General features: G+C 44.0%; 1 protein-coding gene across 1 annotated transcript in view; it reads left to right on the top strand.

Annotated features, from left to right (window-relative positions):
- Positions 1–9,865: 9,865 nt before the first annotated feature.
- Positions 9,866–16,272, top strand: part of LOC8042121 — a 60,193-nt gene continuing 53,786 nt past the window's right edge. Inside the window, exons 1-2 of the mRNA XM_029985580.4 lie at positions 9,866–9,965; positions 14,536–14,767. Coding sequence (XP_029841440.2) covers positions 9,866–9,965; positions 14,536–14,767 — 332 coding nt within the window. The remainder of the gene's footprint in view (positions 9,966–14,535; positions 14,768–16,272) is intronic.

A 16,272-nucleotide genomic window follows, 5' to 3' on the forward strand; every position in this document is an offset into this window, starting at 1 on the left:
TTTCTCATGAAGTTTTTCTTTTTCCTTTGATTTGGGTTCGAGAGACTGAGATGCTTTACTGGCAACATTGAAAACGTAACGTCAGATGCTGTAACGCGGAACAACATGGGGGCATTACAGTGTGTTCCCTACGGAGTTACAAGAAGAACTTTAATGATGTGATATGAATGCTAGTTAAACTCATGCGTGAAAAAGAAAAAAAAAAAACGCGCAACGTTTTGTGATTTTTAGACTGCCTACTCGATTTGCAAGTTATACACCAACACAGTGTTTACAAACAGGATTCCGTGTTTTCAGTGTTTTTCTGTCTAATTTGAGGGTACTTTTTATGGAAATTGGTTAAGTTATAACCAGTTTACAGAAAAGAATCGAATCTGTGAGAAATACACCCCCTTCCCCTTTCCAAGAAAAAAAAAAACCTCAAATTTGAAAAAAAAAAAAAAAAGAGGAAATCGAGAACACGGAACCCTGAGTAGAAACCTGATCTGGGAGGAGTGAATCGTCCACGCATGCGCAGTGCCGACAGGCGCGGCAATGCAGTGACGTGACACCAGAGTTCAATTGGCTTATAGAACGTGTGACGTCACCACACAGAAAAGCGCGGGAAAAGAATTGAACGTTGATTTTTGTATTTTCTATGTTTGTCATTTTCTCAGTAGCTAAATTATGAATTTAGAGATAATAAATATTAATAATACATGCCGGGTAGTAGTAGAGCTCCGTTATTTCGAAAATGCCTTTTAGCTTGATTATCTAAGCGAGATGGCGGCATTAGACCAAAGGAACACCAGTGAATGATTCCTGAATTTGCAAAACGCGTGAACTTCATAAGCCACATGCTGAGTTTCTTCAGTTGCCCGGGACCATAACATCGTTGTCAGACTATAAAACAAACAAAACCAGAAAACATTCTGTGACTTGTAATTTTTGTAATACAAGCCGTAAATATGCAGCTAAAGCAACATTAACGTGCTCATTACCCGAGCGAAGTTGCGTGCAAGATGTTGTTCATTCCTGTAAAATATTCACGTGGGTGCGATTGTAATAATGTCGCAGTCTCGCCGAATAATTTATTAAGATAGTACATTATCGAAGAACAGTGCTCTCCGCTTCCTGAGTTGAGTCGTTCAGAACAAAATGTCCAAACTTCACCCGCTGAGAAAGGCAGCACGACACAACCTCGGTTTTCTTTGGCTAAAAAAGGTTTTCTTAAACTCTTTTTTTTTAATATACACTTAATGTAGAAATAGAAAAAATAAAAAAAGGAAGTATCATAGTTCTCCGCTTGAGCTGCAAATAGCCACAGGGCGACTCATCCCACAATGCTCGCCATTAATATTGCTAGAAATGGAGCAGGTAATATAGACCAGTCTAAGCGAGTTAGAATAGAAGAGACCAAAAGCTCTTAAGGGATATGAGCGCGCAAAGCCTCGTCGACACCGCTAATATAACATACAAATGACATGTTCGTTCATAATTTTGCCATCGTGTCTGCAGCCAATATCGAGTCTTTTGTGTAACGTGTGAACGGTGTGATCACGATTTTACGGTTCGTCTGAACTTTCGAAGAACTGTAGCGCATAAATGGACTAACTGCAAATGGCACGGCCGAGGCGACGTCAAGCACAAGGAGCTTGGGTGTATTGTCTTCACGGTCAGTTCAATGTTGACGTAAGGCGAAGAACATAAATATACCTTTTCACGCTACAGAACCAAACGCGGAAATTAACTGTCACACATTGAGGCGCGTCGGTCGGAGGATTAGGCGCGTTTACGCGGACGCCAGGCGCGCTCGTGGTTTGAGCGTGCTGTTTCCGTTTTTCGTCTGTCGGTAGCTTGGGAGCGAATAGTGGAAGTGGTGACCGGAACAGAGGGAACCCTTCCGCTTTCGCCCTCCGACAATGTTTGGGCAAAATGACTTCCGGAAAACTCCCGATGACTCGCAGGGAGGACGTGGACTCTGGTAACGACGTGTCCGCGCAGAGTCGCCGGCTGAGCTCAGTTCATAAAACTCCAAATGACAAAATATGTCCCTCCAAGTGAGATATATCGCGTAAAGTAATTGAAAAAAAGAGAATACAAAGAAAAAAACAAAATGTTCATGCGAAACAGCGTCAACGTTAAAGCAAAAATATTTCACACAAGAAATAGCAGAACGAAAGAAAGGAAAAATAAAACGTTCTACACTTCCGAACGTTAGTAAACAAAAAAATATAATAATGTGGAAAAAAGCCGAGAAAAATAAGAGCATAAACAGAATAAGGGAAACGGAACAAACATTTGTAAAACGCACAAACAAAATCAACCCCCCGCAAAAAACAAACACACACACACACACAAAGCGTCGCAGACATCAAAGCGCGCGGGGAGTAGACAGAATAAACCCACAATGGGCAATGACAAAAAGGAAGCAAAAAAGAAAAACAGCTGGCGCAAAGGAAGCGATGCTTCACCATGCACTCTTATTTTTTTCCATTTTCCGGAAGTCAATTGTGTGGAGAATCCGGAGCCGACGAGATTGCGAATGCACAAAAGAAAAAAACAAAAAAAAGGGGCGGGTGTTTTACAGCAGGTGCATAGAAGCTCTCTAGTCCGCTGTCGCCTCTCCATCCCATTGAATCAAAAATAAACAAATAAAGATGCCACTGATAGTACATTTCCTACACCCCTAAGCTGACAGTACGGTGGTAGCTACGTGCTCGTTCCACCAGTCATATTGCGAACTGGCCGTGGTTCAAGTTTGACCAGTTTGACTTTTTCGAACTTCGTTTCTAATAATTCTACAAAAGTTCGACTGAAGTTCAATCTTCGTGCGAATGCGCGAAAATTGACAACGAGTTGACACCGTTTCTGACAGAGGAAAAGTGCAATATTTACCGGGAATAATGTTGTAACGTTTCCTCGTTATTAAACTAACTAAAACCCTAAAATATACTCTGCGACACAGTTAGCGCGAACGAGCCATTCTCAGTTGTACTACTAAACTTAAAGTCAAAGTAGCACTGATCGTGCTGCATACAGAATATAATGCGGTCGCTGGAAATGCAACTTAACAGAATAAGCCCCTTTTCGCAATTTCGCAATGATGCGTAAATTATGTGCGGCCGCCATGAGTTGGTCGTGCGTTGTGAGCACCCGTTGGACACGAGCGCTTCGTCTGCATTCGGAGCGTACTCGCATCGAAACCCATTCCACACGAGTGCTGCGTCAGTGTTCGGCGCGCACTCGGAACCAATCACGGCGCTTCACGCCGGAAGCGATGAGACCAGCTCTAATAGCGGCTGCGCATAATCTACGCGTCATTTCACAATTTCGGAAAGGGTCTATTGTCGGCGGATACGCCGCAAGCACGATCGCAGCATGTTTGCTTTATAATGTGCACACTTCAAAGATGTCTGCAAACAGTTGTTCTTTTTTTAATAATGTGACAAGATTGTTATACGTGGCAGAAACACGCCCCAGACAGTTTGTGCAGACGGTCTCTTGTTCGACGTATCAGCTGCACGATCCCGGCTTCTAACACGGAGATGGTCGTAGGCCTATTGTTCGCCACGTGATCACACTTGCGCGCATACCCACGTGCAGAGAGCGGGGATCAGCCGATGAAAGCGAGGCGGTTCATTTGTCCGGCGAGCGCGTACCTCCCACCACACTCTCAGTTCAGGCGTGAATGGAGTAGAGTGCGGGGCCGAAAAGGGAAGCTCCCATCGGTCACGCGAGACACAAATACGCGAGAAAAAATACGGCGTCCACGGCACGTTGTATATGTGGAGTCCTCGCTCCCGATATGACATCCGACTAATACAATTGGCCCGCCGCGAGGCCGCTCCTGAGTTCTATCAATAGCAACTTGTGCATCTCCGTGAATGCTGGGCGTTGCCGGGGACGAGCTTTTGCAACCTGTGCTACTCTGCGGTCGTTCCTCTATTTTGTTCACGGTATTCGTGGCTCGCATCGCCGCTGAGCACGTATACCTTCTGCTGCGTGCATTTCGAACGGAACGAATTTGTTTTCATCGGCCAGTAGGCATGGCCGCCCGCATGATGCTACGACGCCAGGTACAAGTCGTCGTATACGACGTATCCAGCGTCGAATCTGGTTCTATACTTTGCTTGCACGTTACGCCATAGCACCGTGCTGGTAGCCATTCTGGTTGATCCTGACGATTTCTTGGGGAGAAGAACACATTCGGTTGTGAGAAATGTGGGCGGCGGAGAAAAGTTCATCGGAGAAAAGCTCAACGGAGCTCAGCACACCGGGGGAAAAACAGAAGCAAACCACAATATCGTTCGATGCGAGAAAACCTCAGCGGAATTTTAAACGATGAGGAGAAAAGCTCACCTACAGATCAATAATCCGAGCCCTCACTAAACTAATGCATGTTTGGATGATATATGCATATTTTTTGTTGTTGTGCTTGCACTTCACCAGGCAATACTTTCCTTTTTTTACAGCGTCTTTGGTTGCACGCCAAAAATAAAATGAAGCATTTCTACAGAACGTTAATTAAACAATAGGCAGGGGAAATATGGCCAGTGTAGTACAACTTGACTAGTTCTCTATAGATTATTCTATAGGGTGGTCCATGTCACCAGGTTCGATCTGAAAAGGACCGTAAAAATCGACGTCTGCACGTAGCAATCTAAACTTTTCGTCAAAGGTGTATTTCACAGCATTGTAAAACCCGAGACGTAGGAGAAAAGGAGAAGCAAAAAGGGGACAACACAGACACAGGTCTCAAACTCAGCTGAACATTTATTCCCCCAGCCTCGCTAATAAGGACAACAAACCACCATCCTTCGGCATACGACGACACACTGTCAAACACTCTCTCACCCACCCTTTCTACTCACCCCTCCGCCGAGAGTCTTCAAATAAATTTCGGACAAAACCGGAGCAATCGCCGAGCCGATGCACACACCCTCTTTTTGCACGTACTCGCATCCCTCATACCCCACCGTGGTCGAACTCAAGAACCTTTTCAACGATTCAACGAAACTTCCTGCATCAATGCCTGTCGCTGACTGAAATCTAACTAAAGTTCTCTTTTAACCATTCCCTTACGCTAAGAAGCAGTTTTGACTGGTTTAATGAGTAGTACAGGTCATTTATGTCCAACGAACACATTTTTCACGGCCTGCCATGAAAGCCATTCAACACCTCTACCAACTCATCCGAATTTTTCAGTACCATTGGGTTCACTAATTCCACGGCTGTCAAACATTTTTTGCAAAAACTTAGACAATGCACCCTGCCAAGTTCCCAACTCATTCACGACGATCCTTAATGGAAAGCCTACCTTGTGATCCTTTAGGAACAACTTCACTGAAAGCGAACTCTGCGCCCTCTCTCTGAGAGACTTCATTATTTCAAAAAATTCGCAGTCTTTCAGTATAATCATTACTTCTTTTTTCAAGTTCTTCACGTTCAGATGATTGATTTTGAATAAACCATCAAACGCCTCTTGCACCTTCTGTAATTCACAGGTCGTTTTTTTTTTATATATATAAAATTGCAAAGCGTAGCTCTTTCTGTAAAAAAATGAGGCAAAGAAACTTGCCAGGGTCTACGGCAGGCAGCAACGCAGATGACAGGGGTCCAGTAGCGGGGAGGGGGGGGGGGGGGGGGGGGGGGTTTGGCGTTCGTATTGATAGATGGCGCTACCTCCTTATCGCGACGGCTCGCGATCACCATGGTTTATTAAAATAAATATAATCTTTTTGAAATGTACCTTCGGTTACAAAATAAATTCGAACAATAAAAGCAAAACTTAAAGTAAAAAAACGCGTCTCCATAACGGTGGCGCTTTTGCTACCAACAAATTTCGTCTGCGTGTCGTCTGCTATCTTTCGCTGGTCGGCTGCACCTTCAGACGTTGCCCCCGACGCCATCTATCAATAATAACGCCAAACACACCTCGCTACTGGACTTCGTCGTCTGGGTCGCCGTTCGCCGTAGACTCTGGCAAGTTTCTTGGCCCTATTTTTTTACTAAAAGAGAACTACGCTTTGTAATTTTAAAGAAAAAACCGACCTGTTGAATACACCTTTGACGAAAAGTTTAGATGGCTATGTTCAGGCGTCGATTTTTACGGTCCATTTTAGGCCTAGCCTGATGACTTAAATCACCCTATATATATAGGTACCTTTCACGTAGTAGCCGGCACACCATTGCCAAATATTCACGTTTCATGATTTATTCAGGAAATTACGCTTTTATTTTGAAGCTCTTCTAATCGCCAAATAAACAGTGCTAACATTTCATCTAGTCCATTTACGTCAGAATGAAATATGGCAGCAGTAACGCGAAAACGGCCGTCCTGCATCGGAACGATCGCTGCAGCTTGCACCCTGCATTGAAATCCACACCGCCTGCATGGGGCGCGACTGCAGCTTTCAATGCACTACTGCTCTAAAATGTAGAATCCAGTTCTCAAAAATAGGAACAAATTTTTCACTTCATCAGATAGACATTTAATTGATGACGATTACCTCGAATAAATATTGAAGTTAAGGTGGGCTTTTCTCCGTGTCTGCCAAAAGAAGTGAGCTTTTCACCGTGCCCACGCAAAATGTGGGTGAGCTGCGGCAAGGCCATACCAATGACCACTCGCTGACATGACGTTATGCAAGCCATGTATGCGGCGACACCAATGAAGCGCTCAGGTCAGCGTTTCCGCATGTCCACCCTCGGATATGAATCCTGATGATATGTGTATTTCTATAATTTCATTTATAACGTTTAAAGCATTAGAAAGTAAGGCGCATAAGGAAGTTATGAGGAGGGTTCAAATGACATGCTCAATATTGCTTAGTGAGTTGTCCCGTTGCCCTTACCACACCCTCGCACCCTCACACGTCGCCTAAAACAGTATGACGAAAACGGTAGTCGTTGGAAGTCAAAACACAAGACCAGTTCTCATAACTTAGCAATATATGTCCCGATAGAATTAAAAAAAAAAAGTTAAAGTAACAGCAAAATAAACGTTGCAGTTCAGGTTATAAAGATCGATTCACACACTTGTGCCGTACTCGACCGACTGCGAGGGTTGCTATGGCAACAACTCCGTTAGCTCCAACAAAACTGGGTAAAAACGGGGTTTGCTGGAGCCGACGCAGCTGTTGCTATAGCAACCCTCGTACTCAGTTGGACTCAACGCGAGTGTGGAAGTCGCCCTCAAGGCAGAGTTAGCAAACCACGAATGTGAAGACCGACCATGCTTTGATTAGCGGAACCTATAAAGGTAGGCCACGACCAGTGAATTCGCGCTATAGTCCAATTAGTAGTATTTCGGTTTCGTAAATGCTAGTGAATCTATACTCGTTGTCACATCAAGAAAAACTGATGAATAGAAAGCGCCACAGGACAACGGACACAGAAGGAGACACAGACACAGCGCTACTTACAACTGAACTTCATTTCCCTGCAGCTCGGTATATATTACCGGTAACAACACAAACAAGTTAGGAAGATATAAAATTCACATCGTAGAAATCTTTAAAAAAAACATAAAGGATAAAAATTCCTGCATGACTCATCGGCCCCCACCCGAAACTAGTCATGCTTGTTCAAGAAACTGCAATTCTTTTCGGATAAAGGTAAAAAGAGGGTGCGCTCACACATTGCAGCCCTAATCTGGAAATTTCTCGAGCCTCGAGTATTTTCCTCGTGGTTTTGTTTCTGTTTTTGTTTACTACTGCACAATCTGTGAAAATCAGAGTACAACCACAATCCCGGCGATGCACACCGAGGTGTCCTGATATGACGGCATCAAGGGTGTAACGGTGTTCCCTCAATCTTTCATTGTGGCAGCGATCAGTCTGCCCCACATAATGACGCCCGCACGATAATGGCACGGAGTACATAACCTCCTGAAAACATTCAACAAAGCAAGTTTTGTGCTTTTTCGTGCAGCCGGGTCTGCTTATGATGTTCGAGGTAGAGTTTACCTTTTTACATAAACTAGTGAACTTGACAGGTGCTGAAAAAACAACGTTAACCCCTGCGTGCAAGCCCACTCTTTTCAGGTTATGGGACACTTTATGTAGGTATGGTATTACCACTGGTTTCTCTTTTTTCTTTCCCTGTACTCCCGTTCCCTGCTATTTTTATTCCTTAACGTCTTGAGAGTGTTATTCTCTGCTACGGCTGATAGAAGGGAGACTGGATACACCGCGGGCTTGAGTCTTGACATCTGATTTTTAAAACTTTCGTTCATCTTGTGAGTTCTTTAGAGCGTTACCGAAGCAGAGATTGATTATCTCCCTTTTCACAAGCCTTGGGTGCGCCGACGCGAATGGCAGGATCGGCTTGTTCCCCCTTGGTTCATGAATCCAACATACAGGCCCCGGTCGGAAGTCAAGCCTCAGGTCTAAAAACCTAGAATAAAAATAGGCAGGGAACGGTAGTACAGAGAAAGAAAAAAGAGAAACCAGTGGTCATACCATACCTACATAAAGTGTCCCATAACCTGAAAAGAGTGGGCATGCACACAGGGGTTAACGTTGTTTTTTCAGCACCCGTCAAGTTGGCTAGTTTATGTAAAAAGGTAAACTCTACCTCGAACATCATACCCGGCTGCACGAAAAAGCACAGAACTTGCTTTGTTGAGTGTACAGAAGAGGCTGTATACTCCGTGCCATTATTGTGCGGGCGTCATTATGTGGAGCAGACTGGTCGCTGCCTAAATGAAAGATTGAGGGAACACCGTTACACCCTTGATGCCGTCATATCAGGACCTCTGTGTGCATTGCCGGGATTATGGTTGCACTCCGAATTTCACAGATTGTACAGTAATAAACAAAAACAGAAACAAAACCACAAGGGAAATACTCGAGGCTCGAAAAATTGCGAGATTAGGGCTGTAATATGTCAGGGCACCCTCTTTTTACCTTTATCCAAAAAATAATTGCAGTTTCTTGACCAAGCATGAGTTTTGGGTGGGTGCCGTTGAGTGATGCAGGAATTTTAGCCTTTTTATGGTTTTTTTTTTAAAGATTTTTACGATGTGTATTTTATATCTTCTTAACTTGTTTGTGCGTTTGCCGGCAATATATACCGAGCTGCAGCGGAAATAAAATTCAGTTGTAAGTAGCGCTTTGTCTGTGTCTCCTTCTGTGTCCGTTATCCTGTCGCGCTTTTTAATCATTATGAATCACCAACTGGCCCAACTTTCTACTCTCGTAAGAAAAACTGACGTTGTGCGCGTAATATTCATACTCTGTGCGAAGTAGTTCTTACAAGATCTGGTTTTCAAAGAAAGAAGCGATGATATTGACTTTTGACGCGTGTACGTGTTGATACAATAACGTGGAGTTTGTACCGTTCACAAAAAAACGGGGCATTTTTTTTTTGTTACTGCTGTTCTTGAGGTGAATATGAGAATAACAAAAAATCTTATATTACACGCCACAGATATACTGACTCATTCACAGCTAACATTTCTGCGGCTGAGTCATAAAAGACTCACGTGTCAATGAGCACCAAAATAAAGACAAAATATTTCAGCTTATTACCTCTATCCCTAACAGAAATATTGCGCGTAGAGCAAGTTATATAGTTGCCACCTGGCATAGCCTCAGTGTATCGTCACGTGACCAACCTCCACCAAATTTCGCGAATGACGTCACTTCCGTGTCGTTATTTCTAATGTTGGTATTTTTCTACCCACACAGGCCTATACCGATGCGCGTTTTCAAAAATTGATAAAACTGGAATATAAGATACCATTAAAGAAATACAAACTGCGAATATGCTTTTTTCTACAGTATATAAACCGCATTTTACAAATGTTTTGCGAGTGCACTTAATGATCCCTGTGATATGATGCTTTTTTCAGGCTCGGAGTCGGCGCGGACAGCGAGCCATGCGTACGATGCATGGCTACCTGCTCAGTCTGGTCATCGCCCTGGTGTATACCTTCTCCACGGTCCGTGCGCAGAGGTTCCGCTCACCCTGGCTACATGGTGGGTCGTCACATTAAGCTTTATGCGCACGCAACGCTATACACCGCATTGTTCAAACCTCCATCATGCTTTAAAATGTTAACAAAAACAAACAAACAAGGATATATATAAAAGTTTAAAGCTCCTATTCGCGACTCCAGCAAACTATAGGGGGCGCGCTGGTCAGGCAAAATGACGGACGAAAGGAGGTCATCTTCATCGTTCAGCACGCGGACCACCATAAATTTCTTGCACTGCAGCGTAAAATTTTTATTACGTATAAAAGCAAAGTGGTTTTTCGACGGTAAGAACCTTCTTCTAGTCAGTGCGTAGGAATGACAAAGCGGAAACATACAAATAATTACTGAAAACGATGTTTGTTTCTATGCTGCCTACAAGAACCAAACACCGACAGCAGACGACAGAGTCAAAACGACCTCCTTTCTTGAGCTTCTCAGCGTTGCCGCCACGCGGCGTCGATTTCGCTGGAATTGGCAATATTGGAAACCTTTCACAGCAATGGTTAAACTGCGATGACGTAACGAAAACGGTTAATGTCACACCTTTCAAATGTAACGAACTATAATAGCCAGAGTCTAAAACAAAAAACAACAAGAAAAACAACATCCGAGTTTAATTTTTTGCAGAACTTCGAGGCAGCCAAGCACGGCGAAGAGCAGACGAAGCTCGGAATGCATTTGAAAAATAGGATGTGCACATAGACAAGGAACCTTACGTTTCACATGCTTATTATCGATAATCACATCGCTTTTTTCAGGCCTGACTATATTCTGAGCATAGTCATGTACTGGAATTCTTTCTATTGTTGGCAGTGATTGGATGTAATTTCCGTGTTCTGCGGAAGTAACTCGCGGAGATTTATATAGAGCGCAGTTACTAAGCCTTAAATATAACTACAGGGTGTCACAAAAGAAAATTTACACGGTCTTTTTTACCGCAAAAATAAACTAGGCATAGCCGAACGCTCATTCTCCGCCCACAGGTAGAGCTAGAGGTCACAACCAGATGCCAAAGTTTCAGCCCGATCCGATAACTTAATCAAAAGTTATAAGTGATTCTCTGAAAATTTCAATGGGAAAATGGCGACCGACGGAGTTTTCAAACACATGGGGCTCTATGGCACCAGAAACCGAAAACGGGCAAAAATGGGCTCCATTTTCCTATCGAAATTTTCAGAAAATCACTTATAACTTTAGATTAGGTTATTGGATCGGGCTGAAACTTTGGCGACTGCTTGTGACCTCTAGCTCTACCTTTGGGCGGAGAATGAGCGTTCGGCGATGCCTAGTTTATTTTTGCGGTAAAAAAGACCGTGTGAATTTTCTTTTGTGACACCCTGTATATATGTATCGTTAACAATTACTGGTTACATTTGAAATGAGTTAGCCGATCGCCATGTCAAACGCAATATCAATTCTGGTTTTGTACAACAAATCTCACTACATGTATTACGAAATTTGCCGTGCAAGTTCTTCCCAGTTCAATTTAACCAATCCCATCTCTACCTGCCCTCTTCTGTTCTATTTTTAAGAACGTTATTTGATTTTTAACTTTCTCTCTAAATCTCCTTCATATCCTTCCAATCTTCGGTAAGAAACACTTACACCCCCCCCCCCCCTCCCTTTCCCACAACATAATTGTTCCATCATCGATCCTTTCAGCTCGTCTGGATCACCAGAACAAAGTGGTTGATCCCTCTTGCCACAATAATAAATATTTTAACTCCTTCGTTACAGGAATCACGAAAGAATGGAATCGGTTACCTGCATCTCTTACATCAATTTTTGATAGTGCTCTTTTTCAGTCAATTGTTAGTGACCATGTTTTTCCGACGGTTTAACTGCTGTTTTTCTGTTGTTTCATGTTGTTTGTTTCTCTTATATTTTTCACCACTCCCCTTCGCAATTCCCTAGGGCCCTGAGGGTAAAATAAATAAATAAAAAAACAAATAATTGAGCTTGCTGCTTTAAAACAACAACATAACCCGCAATGTCCTTACGTCGCTACAAGGTGTTCAAACAATTGTGTTTGTTGCTCAACTGGAACGATTCGCTCGGCAATACCTTGGACACGTAGGATTGTGCGTTAAATAAACAAAGGAAGCCTCTACCGGAAGAAAGACATTCAATCGAAGCGTCAGAAACTGACATTGTGGTGTTGGCGACACAGTTGCCAAGAAAAAAACACACAAAAAGGTTGAAACACACAGTGTCATCACACTCATGGACGTTTCTACACTTTAACTGTCTTTACTTCATTTGTTCCTCATGTTACTGTTCTCAGAGTAATGGTTGCTTAGACTACTTCGGTGATTGGATGAAGACTGAGTGCCGTTATCTACTGGATAGGCGATTCCTAGATCCGTAACATCCGAATTGTTTTGGCTCGAAGAAAGTATCTTATATTTATATCTAATCTTGGTTCCCCGGAAATCAGACCTAGGCCGTAATCACCGTCGAATGTGCTCCGCTTCCGCTTAAAAAAGACAAAACAAAAAATACCAAGATCGATCTTTTTTTTTTTCTTTTTTTTTTTTTTTTGTAAAGTGCCGGAAATAACGGTTTGTATGGTACGCGTGGGAATCGGAAAATCGAACTTTTGTCTCCGATGAAACATTCGAGGATTTACAATCCACCAAAATTGGGCACGCGGAACTTGAGTCCAATTACGTGAAGGAAGTCTTTTTTCTTTCTTCCTCAATTTTGTGCGTCGCCGTAGTGTATCGTGCACGCCCCAACGAGCCCCACATGCGTGCTCAATCATGTTTATAATGTTTACATAGACACTTATGACGGAATTTTTAAAACTTTTAGGTCGTAAAGAGAACGTATAGACTCTAGAGTATGTTGCCGCCATAAAATTGCGTTAAGAAATAAATACTTACCTTGATATTTGCATATAGTGCATAGATGAATACATTGTACGTGTTAGCTTCTTTGACGTTTGAAGCGCTTCCAGTCTTTTAAGTGTGTATTGTTGTTTTCGAACATTTAGCGATTTTAAAACACTTTCATGTGTATGCGGAGAGCCAGTCGTCTGCTTCTTGCTCAGGAGTTGTGGTGATGTCAGAACGCCGCCGCCGAGCTTTGATTGGCTTTGATTGAAAGGATGGCGGATATACTTTAATGCTAGATGCCTTGATACCTACCCACTATTCTTTTTCAATCAGCCAATAAGAGCTCGGCTTTCTGACATCATCACCACTCCTGTGCAAGCAGCAGATGAACTTGCCCACCGCATAGCTCTCTTTCAACTTTTGGGACCCTGATTTGTTTTGAGACGTACAGACACACAACGGATTCTTCGTCTTACTTCCTCACTAAATGTAGCTGAAAAACTGTCTCGCACAGTTTTCGTTACTGTCGCGCTTCACATTCGCTATCAACTCAAAAGCAAGCATGCAAAGCGTGGCTGATTATCGTCTAAAACCACACTACCGCTGTCTGGGGAGTGATATTGAGATGCTGGTGACTCAATTTCTTCCTTTCTTTATTGGTGTCAGTGACTTTTTACGCGTAAGGGTCAGCGGCATGGCGCCTCACTAATGGTACTCTCTATGCGGAAAAGTAATGACATCTTTTGTAGAATGCCGCCTGCTATCTTGGAGTGATCCGGGCGGCACCACCGTCAACGCGCGAGTGGGAAAAAGAAGAAAATAAAAATAAACAAAGTGTGCACGGGGGAGGAGGGAAGAGGAGGAATGTCATCTGATGTCAAAGCGCAGCGGATGCACGCCTGGAGTCCATGTCGCCAATCAAGTAACGCTGAAAGGGCAATCTCACGTCTTTCATCGTCTTTCTTGGAGTGCATTCATCGCGGTTCATCGAATTGAATGCAGAGGATACACCGTGACAGTTCGCTTTTAGTACGTCTATCTCTTTATGTATTTGCTTGTCTTTGAGCCTCTGACTGCGCTCTGACTCAAGTTGAAACCGGGTATAGGAAGGGTGTCTGCTATTTTGGAACAATCCAGGTGGAGCTACCGTCGACGCGCGAGTACGGAAGGGCAAACAATAAAGATTAAAGTGTGCGCGCACCGCAGGCAAAGGGAGAAGATGTCGCTGCCTTCTTTAGGTAACTTCAGGGGACTTATGATTGACGGGTTCTTTATGCCCCGTACGGTTTAGCAGTGCAACGTATCAACCTCAGATACATAACTCGGGCCGTATACAGTGCTTCAAGTTTCCCATCGGTGGCAAGGGGCCTCCATCGTGGCCACCTCGGTCCGGGCCAAGCGGGGGGTTTAGAGGGACATATTTTGACAGACAGCTTGCCATTAAACAAATAAAATGCGCATGCATCCATACGGTGACACAGCGTTCGGCTGACACAGTCAAACGCTGCGTCAGAAACACGCCCGAAGAATTTATGTTGTACCCATGTGTTTAGTTCTGAACTTCGCCGCTAGGGGCACAACGGTTGGATCTACCCCCCAAAGGGGTCTCAGACCCCCGTTGAAATCTGTCGGGGGACTGGACTCCCCAAGACCTCCCTAACTTTAAGCACTGAGCGTAACTGTAGTGCACCTTTGGATCTTATTTTCTTTCACTGTTACTGTGTTTGCCCACAGACGTGGATCATCTGGAGGCGGCGGCCGGTTACCGGACCGCGAGGCTGCGCTGGCGCTACCCGCACAGCCCGGAGCCGCCGGCGTTTCGCGTCCAGGTCTGCGAACTCCTGCCCTGGCTCCCCAAGTCCGGACCCCGGTGTCGGAACCGGAGGCTGTCCCTACGCACGTCCGACTCCCCGACACCGGATGCCAGCCACGAGGGCTCTTCGCCGAACCTGGACATGCTCCGGAGGTCAGTCTCCATGAGCAATAGAAGAAGTACGCTAATGACACGCGTCTTCGACTAGCGTGTTGAACACCCTATACCACCCGTGCATCCCAAGTGGTCCGGCAGTTGGTAACAAATGACGTCTCAGGAGCCCGGCGTGTCATGTCGGATGTCACGATCCTGCCGGTCGGTCTCTGTGGTTTCTGTGCCATGGCGGCACGGCGTAGGTCTACGTCACAGCGTCCGCAGCAGTTGCTACTGTAACCGCCGCGCAACGTTAGTTTTCGTCGTCCATGTGTTTGGGACTTTAGTATCCTCGGCAAAAAGGTATAACCTGTTGTGGCGTCGTCCCACCTCCCGGCTACCGAAGCTTCCGTGAGCTGTGAAGGAGGAAAGAGCGAGCTGCAGCAGAGCGAGAGTCTGCCTCACCCGCCCCTGCTCCTGCGCCCCCGCTAAGATCGCGACAGCTAGGTAACAGAATGATACTTATATGCTGTCTTGTACGCGTTACTGAAAACAAAATTTAACCGATTACAACTACAATTACTTTAATAAAAAACGTAACTTATAACAGTAATCAATTACTGCATCACAAATGTAATTAAATAATTACCAGAATGTAAGTGATTAATTTTCACCATATTTTTTAACTTTTTATTACGATATCATAAATGCATACATTTGTTCGAAGTGGTTACATTTATGTTACATTTTAAGCATGTTATATTTTACACGTACGTTCAAAGTGGTTACTAAATGAGCTTAGTGCAGACCACAGTCGTCTATTACGAGGCAAACCCGGATCCTAACAACCATTACACATGAAACGAGGCACTCTCGACAGCTCGACTGTCAAAACGTCACTGAGCGCGTTGACATTGTAATCCTTCTGGTATCTTGGCATTCTTTCTTTTTAGTTGTTCAGGGGTAAAAGAAAAAAAGTGTCAAACGTCGGTGCAACGTAGGCGAGTGACATACGAACAGAACAGAGCGAGTTTTTTTACCGTAGAAAGAAAAAAAAAGAACTCAACTAATTCATTTTAACTATTTTGAAACATATAATTGTCTACTTTTAATTGATTACAGAAACATAGTAACTAAATTACAGCGAACGTTATCCGCACAAAAACGTAATTGAAGCGTTAAGAAGTAACAATAACATGTAATTGTTTTCGAGTAATGGGTTAGTTGTAACTCGTTGCGTACAAGTCTTCTTCTGTGGCGTCATCAGGCGGAAACTGAAGGACCACATCAGAAAACGCGTTGAACGCACCACTTGGGGAGACACGTTCCAGACACTATAGCAGAAGTGTTGAACTTTGAAATAGTGGGGTAGCAAAGCACGCAGAAAACAAGATAAAAAAGAAACATCCACAAGAGACGAGGGCTTACTCGCACCTGATAGATTATTGAAACTTCGTATACATCTAAAGGGTCCCACCTCCGGTTCGCTCATGCGCAGTACAAACCCACGGCTATAACATCAGATAGGAGCTTATATCCCCTTTCCTTTATACACTTTGCCGAAG

The sequence above is a fragment of the Ixodes scapularis genome, unplaced genomic scaffold (genome assembly GCF_016920785.2).
Source record: "Ixodes scapularis isolate PalLabHiFi unplaced genomic scaffold, ASM1692078v2 PGA_scaffold11__112_contigs__length_91849675, whole genome shotgun sequence".
Classification (NCBI taxonomy): Eukaryota; Metazoa; Arthropoda; class Arachnida; order Ixodida; family Ixodidae; genus Ixodes; species Ixodes scapularis.